At 31.6% G+C, this 20,435-nt stretch overlaps 1 protein-coding gene and 1 long non-coding RNA gene across 2 annotated transcripts; both read right to left on the bottom strand.

Annotated features, from left to right (window-relative positions):
* Positions 1–3,793: 3,793 nt before the first annotated feature.
* Positions 3,794–5,374, bottom strand: LOC110723381. The gene is made up of 2 exons (XR_002511717.1): positions 4,518–5,374; positions 3,794–3,935 (listed from the first exon to the last, which is right to left on the bottom strand). It is a non-coding gene; the product is annotated as an uncharacterized LOC110723381 (long non-coding RNA).
* Positions 5,375–17,021: 11,647 nt separating this feature from the next.
* Positions 17,022–19,845, bottom strand: LOC110723380 (heavy metal-associated isoprenylated plant protein 7-like). The gene is made up of 5 exons (XM_021902723.1): positions 19,565–19,845; positions 19,120–19,408; positions 18,704–18,909; positions 18,403–18,490; positions 17,022–17,918 (listed from the first exon to the last, which is right to left on the bottom strand). Exons 1-5 carry the CDS (start codon positions 19,571–19,573, stop codon positions 17,449–17,451), a joined length of 1,062 nt encoding a protein of 353 aa, XP_021758415.1. The 5' UTR covers positions 19,574–19,845; the 3' UTR covers positions 17,022–17,448.
* Positions 19,846–20,435: the final 590 nt, after the last annotated feature.

Here is a 20,435-nt window from a genome sequence, read left to right as displayed (position 1 = left end):
GACATGAGTTGTATATTCTAAGACATACAAACCATTAATTAATTTTGCGTTAGCATATAACATATTTTCTTTAAAAATAAAACAACATTTGTCTCTTATTTCAAAAGAAAATCCTTCAGAATCTAAAACAGGAACTGAAATAATGTTTTTAGTAATTGTTGGTACATAATAACAGTTATTAAGCACCAAAATAAGTCCAGTGGGAAGTCTCAAGTGATAACTTCCAATAGCAAGTGCAACAACTTTTGCTCCATTTCCTACTCGAAGCGTTACTTCCCCTTTTGCTAACTTCTTACTTTCTCTCAAGCCCTGCACGTTATTAACGATGTGAGCACCACAACCTGTATCAAATACCCAAGTGGAAGATGAAGTAAGATTAATTTCTACAACAAAAACATCAAGTAACATTTTACCTTCTAATTTCACTGGTGTATAATGGGGACACCCTGGTGTATGGCATGGCTTACTACCGCAAAAGAAGCATTCGCTTCCTCTCCTTTTCAGGAACTCCTCAGCATGGTTAAGTAAAAGGTTGATCAATGTCACCGACGATCCCTCATCATTATGAGTGAGCTTGACAATGTCAAAACCATCGTGGAGTGAGAACAAGATAATATCATGTGCAGAGTCATCATTAATCGGTTTCCCAAGGACATTCATCTGATTGAACATTTCAATCAGCTCACTGACATGGGCCCTTACTGACTGACCAGGCATGAGTTTCTTAGCCATTATCTTACAATGAACATTGTAAGCCTCATACCTAACGATGTTAGTCCAGGAATAGTAAATATGAGGGATCGAGTTAACGACCTCTCTTACATTATGATCTTTGAAGCCTTCACTTCCTAATGCCCCAATGCCACCTCGACAGATAGCACGAAGACATTTATGCAAGTTGGTTAGCTCATAGTGCCTGAATCTTCTTTTCCAACAGATTGGAATAGATTCTAAAATGAGTTTTCTGATTTTCTCTGCATCTGAAACAATTTCAGCATGCCTTTCAGCTTTATAACCCTCTGTATACTCGCTCTCAACAGGAATATATAAACGAAATTCAAGCCCATAGCTTGTGAGAACTTTTCTCAACTCATTTTTCCATTCCCTTAAGTTTCTGAGATTCAGCCTTAAATTAAGTTTCATTGGTAAAACAGTGTTGTCGTATAAGTTATTCATCTACAAACAAAAACAAACGAGGCAAAATTCAATAATTATGTTTAATTTTAATAAATTTAAAGTATCATAAGAGATTTTATAACTGGTAACTTTAAAGCATTCATTCAATTTAATTGATCCCTATTGAATAGAATGATTCCAAGATCCTTTATTTGTGCAATAATTGACCGGACTTTGGCCCTACCATCAACCATTACATTTTCAAGGTGAGTAAACTCTTTATTGATTACAACTCTTTGTAATTCTTGGTTGAATAATTACCCATCACATGTTTAATTATTACCCTTAGCTTCAAGGTTCTAAACTCTTTAGGTAACCTTGTTGAGTATAACCAATCAAAAGTGTAAAATTTGTTTTACCCCCACTCCCCTAAGATATAATATGACACCCTGCTTTGGCATGACCCATCATAAATATCGGAGGTTTCATCGGGTTTTTGATTGGAAAAGCAACCTCAATATTACCGGGACCTAGATTTATTATGTTGTGATTACTTAGTGAACTCTAGCGCATCATCAAGCGACATAAATAAAATCTAACATGCATAATCTACTAATGCATAAATAAAACATGACATAGTATGGCCCCTTAATCCTAAGAAAACTAATAAAGCAAAAAGCTCCCACTTGAACCTTCATGGATCTCATCCAGGGCCTTCACTTCATGGATTTCTTGGATTAACTGCAACTTGTAATACTATTATATTTTGTCTACTACTTAAATAAAATACTACCTCCGTTACATATTATTTGCAACGATTAGACATTTTTCCTCTCTACTTTATGTCAAATCGTTGAAAATAATATATAACGGAGGTAGTAAAATAAATTACAAAAATACTTAACGGTACGCAGACCGTATTTAGGTTACAAAAATACATCACGATGCGCAGATCGTATTTAGAATCTATGGGTCATACTAGTATATATAGAATAAATAAAATCATATATTATAAAATGCCATATAATAAATCAATCATCATGCTTTCCTAAACTACAACATCGAATGTTCACAATTAAGAAAACATGGCTCCTAAATATCTCATATTTTAATTAATTATCGTAATTAGATAATATCATATATTATTCATAACCAATTATAAAATATTATATATTTTAATTTAGGTATGAGATAGAATCAAATCTTATTTTAATTATGGAAGATAAATCATATTTATTTTCCATGATTATTATCCTAACTAATTTAGGAGATTCTATCCTAATTACTTGCCAATCACATATTTTAAATCAAGTATCCTAAAATAATTATGGGATAATCACATTCTTTAATCAATTATTATCCAAATAGAATCTTTTGCTCCATAATTATCCTATCTTAACAAAATTAACCGCTTTAACTTTGTTAGTTATCTTTTCAAAATCAAAACTTATCCTTTTAAAAAAAAATTAATTTTGAAAAACTGATTTTTATCCAAAATAAAATAATTTTTTTTTTTGAAAATCGCACCAGCCACCATGGTGTGGTCAGCCGAAGCCGGCCACGGTGGCCGACTGGCCGTACACCTTGCAGTGTACGCTGCCCTGCAGCGACGCAAGGACAGCAGCAGCAGCACACACAACAAGGTGGTGCACTGCTGCACTACCCCTGTTTGACCCCTACCCAGCCCGCCCTCCCTCCCGGACCACCACCGGTGCGGCAGTCGTCGTGGCTGCGCCACCCAGCCGCGACTGCCGCACCTAAAACCCTTTTTTGTTTTTAATTTAAAACAAAACATTTTTATTAAAATTAAATTAATGTGGTCCTTCTAATTTTTAAATTAAATCATATTCAATTTCAAAATTAGGGTTCTTCATGAATTTAATCCCCAATTCAATTTAACTTTTAAATTAAATAATTTGATCATGAAAAATTCATAATTTAACATGAAATCAAATGAATTAAATTCTATAAACATATAACTATCGAATTAAATCAAAACCAAAACACAAATTTCACAAATTAGGGTTCGAAGTTTTTGAAAAAAAAAAATAGGGAGGGGGTTGGAATTTTTCGAATTAATTAGGGCAATTTTCTGATCAAATTAAGGCTAATATGGAGCAAATTAAACAACTTTTAATGATTCTATATTGTTAAATCACATTTAATATAATAATTGACCCATAATTAAATTATTCTCCCTCCTAATTGAATTAAAATTGTGGATTATCAAAGAATTAATACTCAATATATGTAATTGCAAGAGGCTAACTGACACTACTACAAATTTGGCCAAAGAGACCCGTTCGAATTAGCCAAAGAGACTGCCTTAGAGGCGGTCTCTAGCACATCGGTCTCTTTGGCAAAAAGACTGCTTTGTTAAAGGCGGTCTCTAGAATGGGAAAGCTGAGACCGCCTCTTGAAGATAAGCGGTCTCAATTTTGAGAAAGTTGAGACTGCCTTTATGAGAAAAGCGGTCTCTCTTTTCAAAAAACTAAGACCGCCTATCTTAATTAGGTAGTCTTTGTTAGAGGAAGTTGAGACCGCTTTTTAGGTATAACGGGTCTCTTTGGTCTCATTTTAAATAAAAAAAATTAATCAAATTTAATTTAATTTTTAAAATTTAAATTACAATATATAAAATTGTTGGAAAATTACAAGTATCAAATACAGAAAACTTGAAAATAATGTACTCCAAATTCGTATACAAATTATTGTAATCATTACAAAAATAATTACATTAACATATAAAATGTAGCTAATCTTAAGTACTCCAACTTCTTCGTCTCGAGATTTTTTTTTTTCCTGTGAAAGCAGCATATCTATCAAAGCAAAAACCACATAATTAATCAATAATAATTAAGATTATTAAGAACTTACCAGAAAACAACTTAACATTAAAACGATGAACACTAAACAAATTTAAAAAAATTCGGGTTCAATTCTCTTTAAAATTTGTTGCAATGCTTCTGGATATTCAACTATACATAATATAATTCACCCACTAACTTAATTTCATGAAACTAACAACATACAAAAACTTGAGAATTCCACTAAAATAAGAAATTAAACAACAAAAAATGAACAATTATGAATTTAAACACATACCACGGTAACAGTAGCAATAACAGAAGCAATTGCAGCCATAAAAATACTCACCCAGAAAAAAAAAAACGCAAAATTACTCACCCATATAAACCCAGAAAAAAAAAAAAAAAAAAAGCAAAATTACTCACCCATATAACAGTTGCCTCTACCAAAATAAACCCAGAAAAAAAAAAACGCAAAATTACTCACCCATATAAACAATTGATATTCATAATAAATAAATAAATAATTGAAATTTATTAATCAAATTAAAAACCCAAACCAAGAAAAAGATGAAGAATAATATCCGAGAATACCTCGACACATTAGGCTTTAATTTGATGGGGTTCAAGAGGAGCAGGAATCAATATAGATTGGTTGTTGTTGTTGTTGACGATGGAGTTATTTTTTTACCAGTTATTGCGCTTAGAATTCCCATTTTTGTCTCTCTTATTACAGAAATTCGATTTCATCGATCTGTTGTAGCCAATGAACTTGCCAAATGTTGATATTTTGCTTGACTCACTTCCGATGACGTCTTCTCTAAAGTTACTGTCTTGTTATGGTGGATTTGATAGAGCGAGGTGGATGCGGGTCATTACTTTCACTCGACTTGGTCGGATATAAACCGGGTGAGGAGATAGATTAGGAGGAAGTAGATCATGGTGGTGGTGGTGAATTCATTTGTTGCATGGGAGAGAAGGGAGGAGGAAGAGAAGGAGAAATAGTTGGAGAAAGAAAGAGGAGGGAGAGAAGGAGAAGCAGTAGGAGCGGCGGATGAATGTAGGTTTGTGAATTATTAGGGTTTCATTTTTTTTATATTATTTGTAGATTAGGAAGACCGGTTAAGTTGTCACAGGTCTCTCCTAATAAGTTTTTCATTTTTTTTTTATATAAAAAAAAGAAAAGAGAGACGGTTATGTACTAACACAGGTCTCTCCTTTTAAAATTTAAAATAAAAAAATTAAGAGAAACCTGTTATGTACTAACACATGTCTCTCCCTTTTAAGTTAAAAATAAAAAAATCAAGAGAGACCTGTTATCTATATTAAAAGGTCTCCGTTAAATATTTACCTCTTAAGACAATACCAAAGAGATCGATTTTTTGTAATATTGGGTCTCTTGAAACAAAGAGGTCTGTTATCTACTAAAACAGTCTCTTATTTACGGTCTCTTTGAGCATTTTTGTAGTAGTGTGATACCACTGTAGGAGACTATAGGTACTAAATTGCGGAAAAGAATATATGAATCATATTCATAAAGCACCTAAACCAAGGATCTCATGCGTAACACATAAAGAAGTAAGAATTATACCTTTGAAGCGTGATTCCACAAGTGATCGAACAAGAACAATAAGGAGAACAAGAACCCCACGTGTGATTCCTCTACTTAATTAGTCCACGAGCACGGATTAAACCTCCACTAATGCTAGTTAGTTGTGACTGAACACTTCAATCAACCTTCGACGGAGATTTGAGCCACGAACACACCACAACACCACCCACGCGCCACCTAGAGAGGAGGGTCGTACGGACAGGGAGGAGAGAGAGAGGGCCGAGTAGAGAGAGAGAGTTAGGGTTTTAGGAAACTTGGTTGCTTGTGTGACAATTCACTGTATGTCAATTGTTCAGTCATGCAACCCTAGGCATGGTTTATATATAGATCATATCTAGAAATAAAACCATGTCAAGTCCAAAACCCATTAGACTCTTCTAACTATCCAAGCCCAATCATCAACATGGTATGTCATGAACCTCATGAGGCCCAATAATGGGTCTCTAACTTGTTTAACCCAATACTGTTATGTGTGACCTTGTAGGATCCACTCTATAAGGCTTTGGGCCATTAAGCTAGCCCAAAGATCAATTGTCATATCTAGCACCAAACATTGACGACCCTATAGAATGAACTAATTATCTCCATAATCGTGATCCTTGATATATCTAGTAATTGCACTTATCGAAAACATAACTCCTTCACAAACTAGCACACGACACTGCGTGATCACCGAAAATATCTCCTGTAAAAACCCTTGAACAAACAGAGCACGACATAACCAAATGAACATATATTATTATTAAACGAGTTTTTTTTAATACTTTAATTGGTTTCTTGCCTAATTCTAATGCGAAGAACATAACAAAATGAAGGAAGTATATAACAACATAGATTATTGTGTAAGAAAAATTGATTAATTAAAATTTCATTCATTTAGTTATATCTCCAATACTTTCATATATTATCATATTTCACGAAATCAGGTTTATTATTCTTACTTATTAGGGAAGTATTTTATTAATAAAAAAGAAATTTGATACTCATTAAAACACCCATATGGTTTAATATTTTGTTTTAATATACTCATTTGTCAAATCAACTCTTTCGTTATATTTCATGTTTTATTTCATTATATAATTTAATCAAAATAAAATATAATAAATACTAGATGAAACCCGTGCGATGCACGGTTTGTTTGAATTTTTTAAAATAATTTTTTATATATATATTTATGTGCTAAAATTATATATTTAGATAAAATTCCTAATATCAAAATATAATATTTTATATTTAATTAATTTAAACCGGAAAATCTCATTCGCCAATTTTGCTTACGTGTCATTTAAATTATTTAATTCTAAAAGAAATTAATAATCTCGTATTTAGCTGGCTACCACTAATATTTATTATCCTACATGGCGCGCTGAAAAAATTAAATCGTACGTGACTCTCTAAAAACTCGGGAAAAAATTCCCCTTTATATATATATATATTAGATTAGATTAGATTGTTATAGTTGTATTTTATTTATGTTATTTTTAATATAAAAAAAATCCTTACCGGTTGAATGTTATAAAACTATCGTGCATGGCACAGGATCTAACCTAACTTATATAACAAATGAATGCCAAGTGGAAACACATAGGAGGGTAAAATAGTTATTTGACATTCATAGAGGTATATTTTATAGTTATAATGGTAAATTTTGTGTATTATTATGCATGTATATTATACCATTAGATTATAGGTTGTCCTAGCTTAATAGTATTATTATATCTCACAGTGGTATAATATTTGATGTACATTTACGTCAGGGCCAGCGATCGCTTAGGGCCCCCCTTTTGTGGGGCCCACATTTTTTTTGATATCTTATTAAAAAAAAAAACTATTCTTTGATAAATTGTAGTACTAATGACAAGTATAACTGCTTCTTTTTAATCTAAAGATGAATAAAAAAATTAACTTATTTAGCTTAAGTGATTTTTTTGGGGTTCAAATGGAGGAAATGAAGAAGCACTAAAGCAGGGTTTGGTTTATTTGCTTAATTATCTTTTTGTTTGTACTTTTAGATTTTTTGGTGAACTATAAACAATAATTTTGGTGAACTTTATAATATAAAAATTTATGAAACATTCTCATAATTTAGGGGCCTTTTTTAAGATTTCGCTCCGGGCCCTAAAATGTCCAAGACGGCACTGATTTACGTACTTATTTGTACGATTAGAAAAATATTTATACTAGTACAACATTTAATGATACTATTATCTATTTAATAGTACTTTGAACTCATGTTAATATTGGTACAAATTTAGCCATCCTTTTTATTAAAAAACTAGTGTGTAGCCCGGGTATTGCATCGGTTGCTACTTTAGTTAGACCTTGTGATTATCAAATTTACATTTATTTTTATGTTTACAACATAGTTTATAATTGGCTTAAATGGTTAAGTAACTATCTTTCTTATAAAAGGTTGGGTGTTCGAACCCCTTATCATCACTTTCTTTATATGAAGCAATATTCTACTCGTAGATTGAGTAGTGTGATGTGGCATAATGAGAGATGGAGTAGGTGACGTGGCGTGGTTTACGTGACACAGAGACGTTCTTAATAAAGCCTTTTAATATATTAGTATAGACACTACAAAAATTTGGCCTTTTAGCAACAGGTGAAATCCGTTGCTAATTGCTAAAAATCCGTCGCTGGACATAGCTAGCTACGGATATATCAAAGGAATCACTCCGTTGATAAAAACCTTGTCACTAAATGAATTTAGAGACGGGAAAAAAAAATCCGTCGCTGGACTTAGCAACGGAAAAAAAAAAATCCGTCGCTGGATTTAGCAACGGAAAAATAAATCCGTTGCTAGATTCAACAACGGAAAAAACAATTTTGAATCTAAAAAAGAGCTGCTATTTGTGTTGATCTCACTTAGTAGGAGTCAAACCCGTGACCTCAATGTCAAATAGTGAAACTCTTACCAACTATACCAAATATTATTTGTTTACTTTTACGCACATAATTGATAATAAATGAAAGAAATATTAGAGACAGAATTTAAAATCCGTCTCTAGTTTAGTAACGGAATTTAAAATCCGTTTCTAATTTAGTGACGGATTTAAACATCTGTTTCTAGTTTAGAGACGGATTGAAAATCCGTTTCTAGTTTAGAGATGAATTTAACTTACATACTTCGTCTCTAATGTAATATTTTACATAATTAGTTTTAAAAATTATCTAGAGACGCAATAAAAAATCTGTCGCTCATATTAGTAACAGAAAAAAAAAACCGTCTCTAACTTAGCAACGGAAAAAAAAAATCCGTTGCTGACTTAGCAACGGAAAAATAATCCGTCTCTAAATTTAGCAACGGAAAATAAATCCGTTGCTAGATTCAGCAACGGAAAAAAAATCCGTTGCTAATTTAGTAACGGAAAAAAATCCGTTTCTAATTTAGAGACGGATTTTCAATTCCGTTGCTAATTTAGCGACGGAATTTTTAATTCCGTTTCTAATTTAGAAACGGATTTTTAAATTCCGTCTCTAAATTAATTTAGAGACGGATTTTTTGATTCCGTCTCTAATTTAGAAACGGATAAAATTCCGTCGCTAGAATTCATTTTCTATATGGACATTTTTTTGTAGTGAGATAAATAGGTGTTTGTAAGATAAAAAATTCAATCAAATTAAAGAAAGCAGCTTTAATTATCTACAGGATCGATTAATTCTTCACAAAAAATTTGTTCTTCCTTTTCTAGTGTAGGCCACGTGGCATTCATAAGATAGCAACCTTTGGATCCTTAAACTAGTGTCAATGATCGAATTGAATGATAATTTGACTTAAGTGTCAAGTCAAAGAACCTAATCAATTACGCCATTGAAAGTAGGAGGTCTTTAGGTAAGATAAAAAAGTTAGACGAGCAAATTATAGTAACTAGATTGGCAGTTAAAGTTTTCTCTTACTCATTGTAGATTCGTAGCACAATGCATGTAATCAGAAGTCATGCATGTGACGCAAATGATTGAGAGATACTATAATCTATGATGCATTTTGTCCAACAATGTTACGAATGTATGCATCATCCACAATCTTATAATCTATCATTGTATAGAATATGCCAAGACTTAGAACTAATTCATGTGCTCTATTTTTTAGTGTATTATTGCTCCTTCAAATCTATTCTCTCCATTCCACCATGTATTTCACATTTGTAGTTCATGCACGTTTCAAGTAACTATCCTAGGGTTTTACATGATTATTTATAATCAATGAAAATTAATGCATACCTAAGATACCTTGGTTGATTCTTTAAATGCTTCTCTCCTCAAACTGAATTTTTTTTAATTTTTATATGGAAAAATTAAAAATTCTTCTAAAATTGTGCGTGTCTCCAATTCTAGAAACCCTGAAAATTTGCTTTAAATGGCTTTGACGTCACTTCCTACTTAGAATTGCTACTCATACCAAAAAGATGCATCTTTTTTTAAGGAGACTTGTATTATAAATATCTTCTATGTATTCCTTAATTCCTCTTGTAACCCTTATTAATTCCTCTCCATTCACTTCATTTCCTAAGTAATCTAGGTTTAATCTTTAGACATATCAAGTTTTTAACTTATTTTGCTTTTTCCTATAAACATACACGTTCTCTTGTATTCTTAGGCTGCTGCTAACTCCCTCTTAACCCCATCATGACCAAACAATTCGTAAGAGCTTAGTCACTCATAAGAGGGAGCTAGCTAGCAGAGTAGGAATATAGACAAGGAATTGATAAGAAAGATAAAGACTGAAGTTCTTATTTAAACCTTACTAATTAATTTCTTTTTCTCCCTTCTATAATAAGCAGTGTTTCTTTCCATAAATATAATCCTTATCCCACTCTTTTATAAGGTAACCTCCTCCCTAGCTTAAGAACTAGGATATAGGGGTTGTTTGTTGTTATCTTATTTCAATTCATATTTGATCCTTTTAAACAAACACTATATATCTTCTATCCTCGCCCCTTTATCCTTTTATCTTCCTCCTTTCTCACTAAACAAGCACTCCTTTAGGATTAGGAATAGGTGACCTTTGCTGAGTTATGACACAATTACAGTTTATAATTTATGCTTGGTTTGTGGATTTATAGATGTCGAATTATAACGTAGTGTATAAATACAAATTAATCCTTATATATTTTAATAGCCTCTTTTGAGTAGTATTGAAATTCGAAATAGCATCCATAAGGAAATACTTATTAGCCCTTTCTTTAATTTTCCTTCAAAGAGGGTTATATTCACTCAAGTTCAATAGAGTACAAAGCTCATATACATTACATTAAAGCACATTAGCACTAGCACTAGCATCAAGAGGATTTTTGTAACACAATTGGTGAAATGATGAGTCGGATCAAGGGAGGCATAATGTCCATGCAGCATTATCAACCAATCAAAGCTGACCACAATTCTACAACCAATCAGCATTGTGCAACTCAAACATTACTACACATGCATGTAATTGGAAGCTTGACAACTATATAAGTAGTTAGTTACAAAAGTTTGTTACAAAGGGTTTTATAGGACCTTAGTTGCTTCTTTTTATTCCGTTCATATATATTTTATAAACTATTTTCTTCTATAGTTACTTCTCTCCCTAGGAATGAATTAGTTTTAAGGACATAAGCTACAAGTAGTGATAGAGTATTAAACCAATCATCATATCAAAACCTTAAGTTAAAATCAACATTGGAATTCTAATTTTAGACTTAAATTTTTGATTGAATTGATCTTTTAACATGGTATTAGAGTCAAATTTGACCTTGACAAAAAGATCGCATAAAAAAAGGTTACAGGTACAAATCTCATCATTCCATCTTATTCAAAGTTAGATTTGAACTCCGCGAATGAAAATCTTTATGTTGCATGCATCAACATGAAAACCTAAGTGACACTCATGTGAAAGAACATATGATGGAATTAATCTTTAGTGCATAAAAGGGTAGAGCAGTATTGTAAGCATAATTTGTTTAGAAGCCTTGAATACCTGAAAATACTCTATCATCCTGATACATTAATAAAGGAATCAATCCTCAATACATAAATGATAGACTAGTGATGTACACATAATTTGTTCACGAGCCTTAGGGCAGCCTTAAGGGTGAACAAAAAAATAGTTCACAATGAGTGAACAAGTGAATGGGTGGCTTAATGGTGATCTCTATAATTGTTCATAGTGAATGGTTGTGGGATCGATTGCTGCTGCAAGCATTTGGACGAATTTATGGATTGTGGGCCCCACCCATTTTTATTTTTTTTTCAGGAAAAAAAATAGAAAGCAGCGGCTGGGAGCGCGCCACTTGGCCCAGCCGCTGCTTGACACGTGTCACTGTTTTAAATAAATCCGTTGTAATTTTGCAACGGATATATTTACAAAACACAAATAAAAAAATAAAAAAAATTACCAACAGCTCTATTTTTTTCCCCTCTATAAATAGACACCCATATTGCTATACTTTCTTCAACTTTGAAAATCCATTTCTTTCTACTATATTTTTCTCTTCAAAAATCCCCTCTATAATTACCAATATTATTATTATTAATATTATTATTATTATTATTATTATCATCGTTATTATTATCATTTTTATTATTATTATCGTTATTATTATTATTTCCTTTATTATTATTATCGTTATTATTATTATTTTTATTATTATTGTCGTTATTATTATTATTATTAAATTTTTATTTTTTCCAAATATAAATTATAATTATGGATGCTAATACCAACCCCAAAACAAATAGAAACAAGAAAAAAAATTTGGGTCAAAATATGATCCTTCAAGCTCGTTTTGCCATTATTAAAAAGCCGTCTTTGGCGTGGGATACCGACATACTCCACAATATCATGCTCGCCTGCATCATAATACATAATATGATCGTTGAAGATGAACGAGAGACGTATCAAAATAACGTTAATACCAATGAGTTTATGAATGTTGGAGGCAACGCTAATGAGGACACTACCGAGTACCGTACTGATCGTATTGTGGATATCGGCTTATACTTATCTCGTAGAACAGAGATTGAGGATCAACGGACTCATTTGCAGCTAAAAAACGACTTGGTCGAACATATATGGAATAAATTTGGTAACAACGAAAACTTAGGCAACTAGGTTTACAACAAATGGTTATCCCTAAGGACATCTTACAAAACGATGTGTAGTTGTTTTTTTTTTTTTAAATAAAATGTACTAGATTATAGTTGTAGAACTGTAATCACGATTTGTACCTCTTTTTTTTTGTTAATTAAAATTAGCTGCGTTGTTGTTTAAAAAATATTAATCACAAGAATTAGTTTTTTAAAAAGCTGATAAAAAAATGCGATAATTTCTTAATTAGTAATCACGATTAAAATATTAAATACGTCAATTAATTACATTGACATCGGGTTAATAAATTATAATTATGAAACAAAAAAGATTATATTTACAAAAATAAAATAAGGTGGGGTAGGGAGTATTGATGATGAACCATTGTTTAGTGTTCATTGTTAAGAGTGAATATTGTAAATGGTTTGTTGGGTTGATGTGAATGAGAGAGAAATGATGATAGTGACCCATAAACCATTTATTTGGGTTCACCAATAAAGATGCTCTTAAACGCCATAAACAAAGTAACTCATTACATTTCATATTTGAATTTTGAACATAAGGTAAATTTCGAAAAAGAATAGTACTAGTACCACATAATAGACAAACTTTCATAATTTCATTTTTAAAAAAGTACAAAGGTATATATAAAGATAATAAAATACATGTATAGTAGACCCATGCATTGACATATCCATTTCAAAATAAAAATAAAAATAAATATTGAAAAAAAAAAAAAAAAAAAAGGTCTGGTGGGCAGAAGCTCTACCATTTCTAGTTGCTAATAATTGCAATAAGAAGGGAGCAAGAGAACAGAGCACTCTGTTTTTTTTATGAATGAAATTACCCTATAAAATAAAAGCTATAAGAATGGAGACAATGAAGTAAAATCTATCGCATTAATTTTATCTATCATGGCTTTCTGAACCTACCTTTGTCCCCACTTTTCTTCGTGGACAACTATTGCTTCATTACACTTTTCTATGTAATTAATACTACGAGTATTAAACTTCCGACGTCCCTAAATTTTACATCATTCTTTGTTGCTAATTTAGTTCTACTTTTCTTTTTCAAGTATTATATGGAATTTTAAAATGGATTATATTAATTACAAGTTTGACCCTTTTTCTAAAACTCAATCTCTTGGTGATTGTGAAGTTGTAGGCTTGTAGCTACAAACCTACAATATATAACTATCATGGACTTCAACCATTAAATTAATACTCCCTCCGTCCCTAAATTATAGTCCTCTTTCTCTCTATTATGTGAGGAATAAATGCTAGAAAGAGGAATGTAATTTAGGGAAGGAGGGAGTAACTCGTTAATTGACTAGTTTCTCTAATTTGGTATCAAAATAGTTAACATAATAAGAAAATTATGAGTTCAAATCAGATACCTCTCCTTCTAAATGAAATATTTAGCATTTGAATATGCTTACTATTCGAAAATGATAAAATTAATAAATAAAGAAATTTTATATTACTAGTGTCTATTTTGTTCAGTTTAATTTTAATTAAATCAATTCAGCTAGCTTTAATCAGTTCAGTTTACTTCAATTTAACCTCAATGAGTTCAGTTTAGTTCATTTCATTAAATAGGAACGGAGGCCCTAATTTAGAGGAAAGACTTATTGAGTTCTTGTACAATCTTTCTCTCAACACCCATGGATCACCATAAAGTTGTATAAATCATTTTCCAAATAATATAATAACGCCTTTGTTTCTTAATCTTTTTCCCTTACAGAAAACATGACATTGAGTGACCATATATATAATATAATCAATCAATACTATGGAGTATATACTAAAGTAATCACCAGCATTTCCCCCAAAATACACGTGTCACGCTCACATTAAAAAAAATTCCGCCAAATTTTTTTTTTTCAAAATAAGATAGCTAATAATAATCATAAAAATAAATAAATAAATAAATAAAATAAAAATAAAAAGTGAATAGACAACCTAAACAACCTGAAAGATAGAACAATAATAACAACTTAAATAAATAAAAAAATTTAATCATTAATCTATAAAATGTATTATATATAATCACTTGAATCTATGTATTGTTCGTTTTCAACTTTAAAAAAAGAATTTTTACTCAATTTCAAATTCATAACATTTCAGCAAACTAAAATTAGAGATAAGTACTCTACATTACCGTATTTAATCTATAATATTTAGATAATATAAATAGATACTTCGTACAAATTTATAATAATTTATAAAAAAAAAAAATCCTTTTGAATATCCGAGCGTTGCTCGGGAAAAGAACTAGTAGTATGTATACTCATATAAAATCTTATTAGACTAGTATTAATTGCAAAGATTATTATTGTTTATCATTGTAAATATAAAAGTTGTTGCGCAAAGTTGTACATCTATACTTCTACACTATGGTTTTAAAGCTGTCTCAATTAAACTCTACTATCAGTCTATCACATGACACACTCGCCCATTTGATTTACATTTAAAGTCTCGTAAACATATAATAGAAGAATAAATTAAATAAATAAACTTATTAGTAGGCAACTCGTCATACAAGATTTGAACCATATAACCTCCCATTCTAACACTACATGCCTTCATACCAAGCTAATAAAGCTTTTTTGAGGCAAAGCTACCACATACTTTTATGCTCTCTTCTGAAATTAAAATATTAATATGTAATGAATGACAATATAAAAAGTAAATTTAATAATGAGAAGATGGAGTCACTAATAATTAACCTCATCATATAACGACTCGAGGCATTGCTCAGACCCAAATATTAGTGAAATAATATTAAAAAGAAATAACGGAACAAACACACATCAAGCAAACAAAAGAAAGAGTAAAAATAAATACATCCCTTAAAAATGTATAAGTATTTCACTCATTCACAAATTGATATAAAGTTAGGGACCATGGTCGTTAAGATCTCAATTTGGATTTTGTATGATTCTAAGACCTAAAAATTGTCACCAATCCAAATCTCAGGTTAGGTACTAATGTTTGTAGATGAGTAAAATTGTGGTAGGATCTTGACAACTGAAATACATGTTTAGTTACGCATAGAGGTGTCAATTCAAGTGTATAGGTAAACTTTAATGATGGGTCAAGTCGGGTTGAATCGGATCAATTTTAATATTAAGTCATACTAAATTATTGTGTTTATAAAACTTATATTCTGAATTTAATTTATTTCAAATCGGTTTCTGATTGGGTCCATCGAGTCAAATTTTACACCACTAATTATCAAGCATTGGATAAGGTAGTTAAAATTAGAAAGATTAAATTAAAATTAATATTAATTACACCGATCGACACGTGATTTTTTCATGATTTCCCAAATTAATGCCACTTTAGCAAGATTTTAAATGCTTATCCAACGGCCCGAAGACGTTCGGGTCTGATTGAGCCATAAGGGGTGAAGGGATTGGCACATATAACATATCGAACAAATGCATTAAGTATTAATCATTAGGTGTCCACCTCATTGAAATAGATGTAAATTTCTAATAAATTTCACTTTTAATCAGAAGTGATTAAATTATAAACATCTCAATTAAAAAAATAAAATAAAATAAAAACCCTAATGCACTACAGTTCAAAAAGAAATGGAGAGCAGTTGCAAAACCATATGGTATTTTGGGACCAGAGAGCAAAGGCAGATAGCTCAGTTCCACCCCCACTTGAATCTTAGGGACCCATCTCTTTCTCAGTTTCTCCTTTGGTACATATTAATAAATTACCAAAGATTCTCAAAATATGCTACTATGTCTAGATTGCCTACTAAATTAACTATACTCAACTAACTGCCATGCTAATGCTTAGGATTCCAATTTGTAAGAAACACTTAACTATCCCTCTATTGTACTTTGTGTCTTAGTTGCCTTTGATTCGTAATTTATTTCTACTTCCTAATACGGCTAATGTAATGAAAGCCAATTCGATATTGATAGAATTTACACCAATCTGAATACGTTCCCTCAACCATCAGTTTAGATTTTTGATTAATATATGTTGATCTTAAAAGTATATTATAGACCAATTTGACAACTCCGACCATCAGCTAAGGATTTTGATTAGGATGTTGATCTTAAGAGTATATTTTTTTTTTTTTTTTTGAAAACTGATCTTAAGGGTATATTGTTTTAGTATATATATTGAAAAACTTTATACAGCCTCCATGATTATGTTAATCATTTAATCATGTTAATTTCGTCGAATAACGATAGAAGACAAAAATCAAGTTACAAGAAACAACGATAACCTAGTTAACTTAAATCTTATGATCATGTTATATATTTAACTAGTTCAATAATCTATAAAAGCATTAAGATTTTCTAGAATATCAAATTGGTAATATAGCTAAAACAACAGTAAGGCTTGCATTGGAGAACCAAATTGGATTCCAAGTGGTATGTTACGTATGTACTATAAATACTTATTTATTTACTCATTGTTAATATAATACATTACTACATTATTAGTAGTATATGTACTACACAACTCATTATTTTGATTTCTATTTTTCTACTACATTATTATAAACAACAAAAAGGTACAAAAGGTCCTCACCAAAAATTTCATTCTAGGATTTCTCTGCATGGATTTTATACTAAACTACTAAAAGGAGCTTGCTAACCAAAGAGCACATGTAAAGAGACAAAAAGAAAAGGCGAATTATGAATTTACACAATTACCCTTCTTCCATTCCTCTCACCACTAGGCCACCACCCCTCACCTTTTTTTTTTTTTTTTTTTTTTTTTTTTCTTTTTACATATCCCAAAATTATACTTGTACTAGTAAAATCAACTAAATATTTGTCCCCATAAATTGGTTTTACAAGTAAAAATTTACATTATAGAACAAGCATTAGGGTTTTCATCACTAAAGATTTGAGGAGGATATGCATACATATCCAATGCATACCTAGGAGGGTAATGGTTAAACTCATTCCTCTTCAATTCTACAATCCTAGGTCCCTCCTCCACCACCACGGCCGCCCCATCGCCCTCGCCCGCTACTCCTTTTCCCTCCTCTCCTCCCCCGCCCCCTTCGCCACCACCACCGGCTTCTTCCTTTTTGTCTCCCTTCCCCTCCCCTTTTTGTTCACCCTTTTTCCCTTCATCATTTTCCCCTTTCTTTTCTTCTTTCCCTTCTTTGCCCTTCCCATCCTCTTTCTTCTCCGCAGGAGGATCTTGGCTCACTATGCTAGCATGCTTCCCGGTGCGCTTGTATACATACTCCACTATCTTCGCCGCCTCGAACGTACCCTTTACCGTCACTAATGAGTTCTTTAGATCTGGGGTTGCTTCTTCGACCTCTGAAATCATTCAATAATTTATTCAATAAACAAATCACTGACTAAATTAATGTATGGCTGAATTAAGAATCAATTTTTAACCAATTAACTAATCATGATTTCTTCAGTTGTTAAACAATAGATAAAAATAGAAGAATGTCCTCATTTTGATGCAAGGAATAGAAAATCACATCAATTTTTTTATATTCATTGACAGAAAATCACATCATTACTACAACGAGAAACAATAAAATTCATATCAAAAATACTTGATTTGGCAAATTCGTAATTGTAGCCCAACAAAAAGTGTTGATATGAAAATACTAGTGGTGTATAAAAGATGATACACTTCGGATATAATAAGACCAATATTCAAGTCTTAATCCTAACGATGGGGTCGGTTACATGAACCAAGATTTTATGTCTGGTTTATAATAGGGAAATAATAATAATAATAATAATAATAATAATAATAATAATAATAATAAAAGAAAAAGGGAATCACCTTTCATTTTCTCTATACGTTTTTTGATCTCTAAGGAGCAAGCCTCACAATGCATGTGAACCTTGAGCACCACAGTTATTATTTTTGGCTGCATAATACAAAAATAAACACTTTTAAAATTAACCAAATTAAAATAATATTAGCCCAATTGCAATAAAGCTAAAAAGAAAATAAAAGTAATGCGAGTATATCGAACTACACAAAAGTCACACTATAACGGAAAATAGTTAATTTAGGAAAATCCAAACAAATTAAAAGAAATGTAAAGTAACAATAAAATAATTAAATGAAAATACTACACCTCTTCCTTTTTCTCTTCTGGTTTAGGTGCTTCTTTCTCCTCGGCCTTCTTAGGCTCTTCGGCGGGTGGTTTCGGAATCGGCGAAAGTAGCTCGACTTGACGATGCGTCTTTTTTTGTACTCTACTTAACACCTTCAGCGGATCTGCTTTCTCTCCTTTCACCACCACTTTGTGTGTCTTGCAATCCGTCGTCACGTCTTCCACCCCTAACAATCGAAATAAAAGCTCAATTAATCGAATCAAAGCGACACATGACTGAATCTCAGAAATAATAATATTAAAAATAATATATAAATACTAACTCCGATTATTATTAGTTGCAACTTTGAAATATTGGAAATGAAAAAAAATCGGAGGTAGTATTAATAATAGTAACGGACTGTTACTAGATCAAGGCCACTCTGCCACTGACATACCGTCAAAGCCTTTAAGGCATTTACGGACTTTGCGAGCGCAACCTTCACAATGCATGTAAACTCTCAAAACAATCTCCGGAGGCGGAGGTGGTGGTTGTTCTTCTTTCGAATCTTTACCATCTTTGTCATTTTTATTTCCATCCTCTGATTTCTTTTCATCACTTTTTGGTTTTTCTTCCGTTGCGGCCGCCGCCGCAGCAGCCTTTTCAGTTTTCTCCGCCTTCTTTTCCGGTTCCGGGTTTTTCCCTTCCTCCGCCTTTTTCTCCTCTCCTTCAGCCTTCTTCTTCTCCTGAACAAAACAAACCATAAAAAACCATTCAAATCAATTAACACCCAAAAAAACAAAAACAAATACGAAATCATTTTAATTTACTGTTGATAAAAATAAATAAGAGAAAATCCAAGTTTGATGACTGAAATTAAATTAATAAATAAATAAACAAACCTCTCCCATTGATTTTATGAAGAGAATAGGATTTCTTTAAAATTTTGTTGATTTTTTTTTTCTCTCTCTCTATTTTTGAGGAATTTTATATAAAGTTTGGTGACTGAAATGGTGGGGGAGTAACAGTGAGCGGAGTGTAGGAGTTAAAAGAAAAGAGAGAGTGTGAGGGGAATAGAGCCAGATCTGTGGCCACTCATCGTCATCATCAACGCCCTCCAAAATGACGTGGCTTTTTATAGGGAAGCACGTGCACTGCATTTTGGGGCCACTTCTAGACACATGATATGCTCCACCTTACCATTTCCCCTCCTGCTATACAATCATCTGCTGAGATAGATTATTAGCAATACTAATGTAATTATGATGGTATTGAGACACTATCATTTTATGGGTAGATTGTATTTTGGGGTATGTATCATGGCTCAACTTTCGAGGTTAGAGTCTGGTTTCATCCAATTCAGTAATTTAGTGTTACAAGTTTGATCGACATATCTTTTAAAAATATTTAATAAGAGTGAACTTTGTAATAATGAAGTGATTGTAAGATTATTTCATAGCATGATATCTATATATGGTTAGTTTGTCAATAATGGATGAGTAGAAGAGAGATCATGAAGGTGGAGTGAGTGAGTAATATAAGTGAATTGATGAATCATATGAACAAGGGAATATGATGATAGCCAAAACGTAATAGATGAAATTTGAAATGACGTTAATTTAAGATAATAAATATTCGAGTTCTAGTTTTGAATTTGTATTAATAAAAGTGTGGAATATAGTTCATAAGCGAGTCGGAAACTTAGCTTAATTAAATTAATTTAACCTAACCATCAAAATAATTTGAAATGTATGGAGTATATTTAAGGGTCTG

The sequence above is a fragment of the Chenopodium quinoa genome, unplaced genomic scaffold (genome assembly GCF_001683475.1).
Source record: "Chenopodium quinoa cultivar QQ74 unplaced genomic scaffold, ASM168347v1, whole genome shotgun sequence".
NCBI lineage: Eukaryota > Viridiplantae > Streptophyta > Magnoliopsida > Caryophyllales > Amaranthaceae > Chenopodium > Chenopodium quinoa.
This window is presented reverse-complemented; position numbering and strand designations above follow the sequence as displayed.

Bases quoted from the DNA above. Each gene is read 5' to 3' on its own strand.
- LOC110723380 (XM_021902723.1), bottom strand. The intron at 18,910-19,119 runs GTATGTCAGTGG...TTCGATTGTTAG, and splicing joins ATGCCTTAAAGGCTTTGACG to GGGTGGAAGACGTGACGACG. The intron at 18,491-18,703 runs GTGTAGTATTTT...TGTATTATGCAG, and splicing joins CAGAAGAGAAAAAGGAAGAG to CCAAAAATAATAACTGTGGT.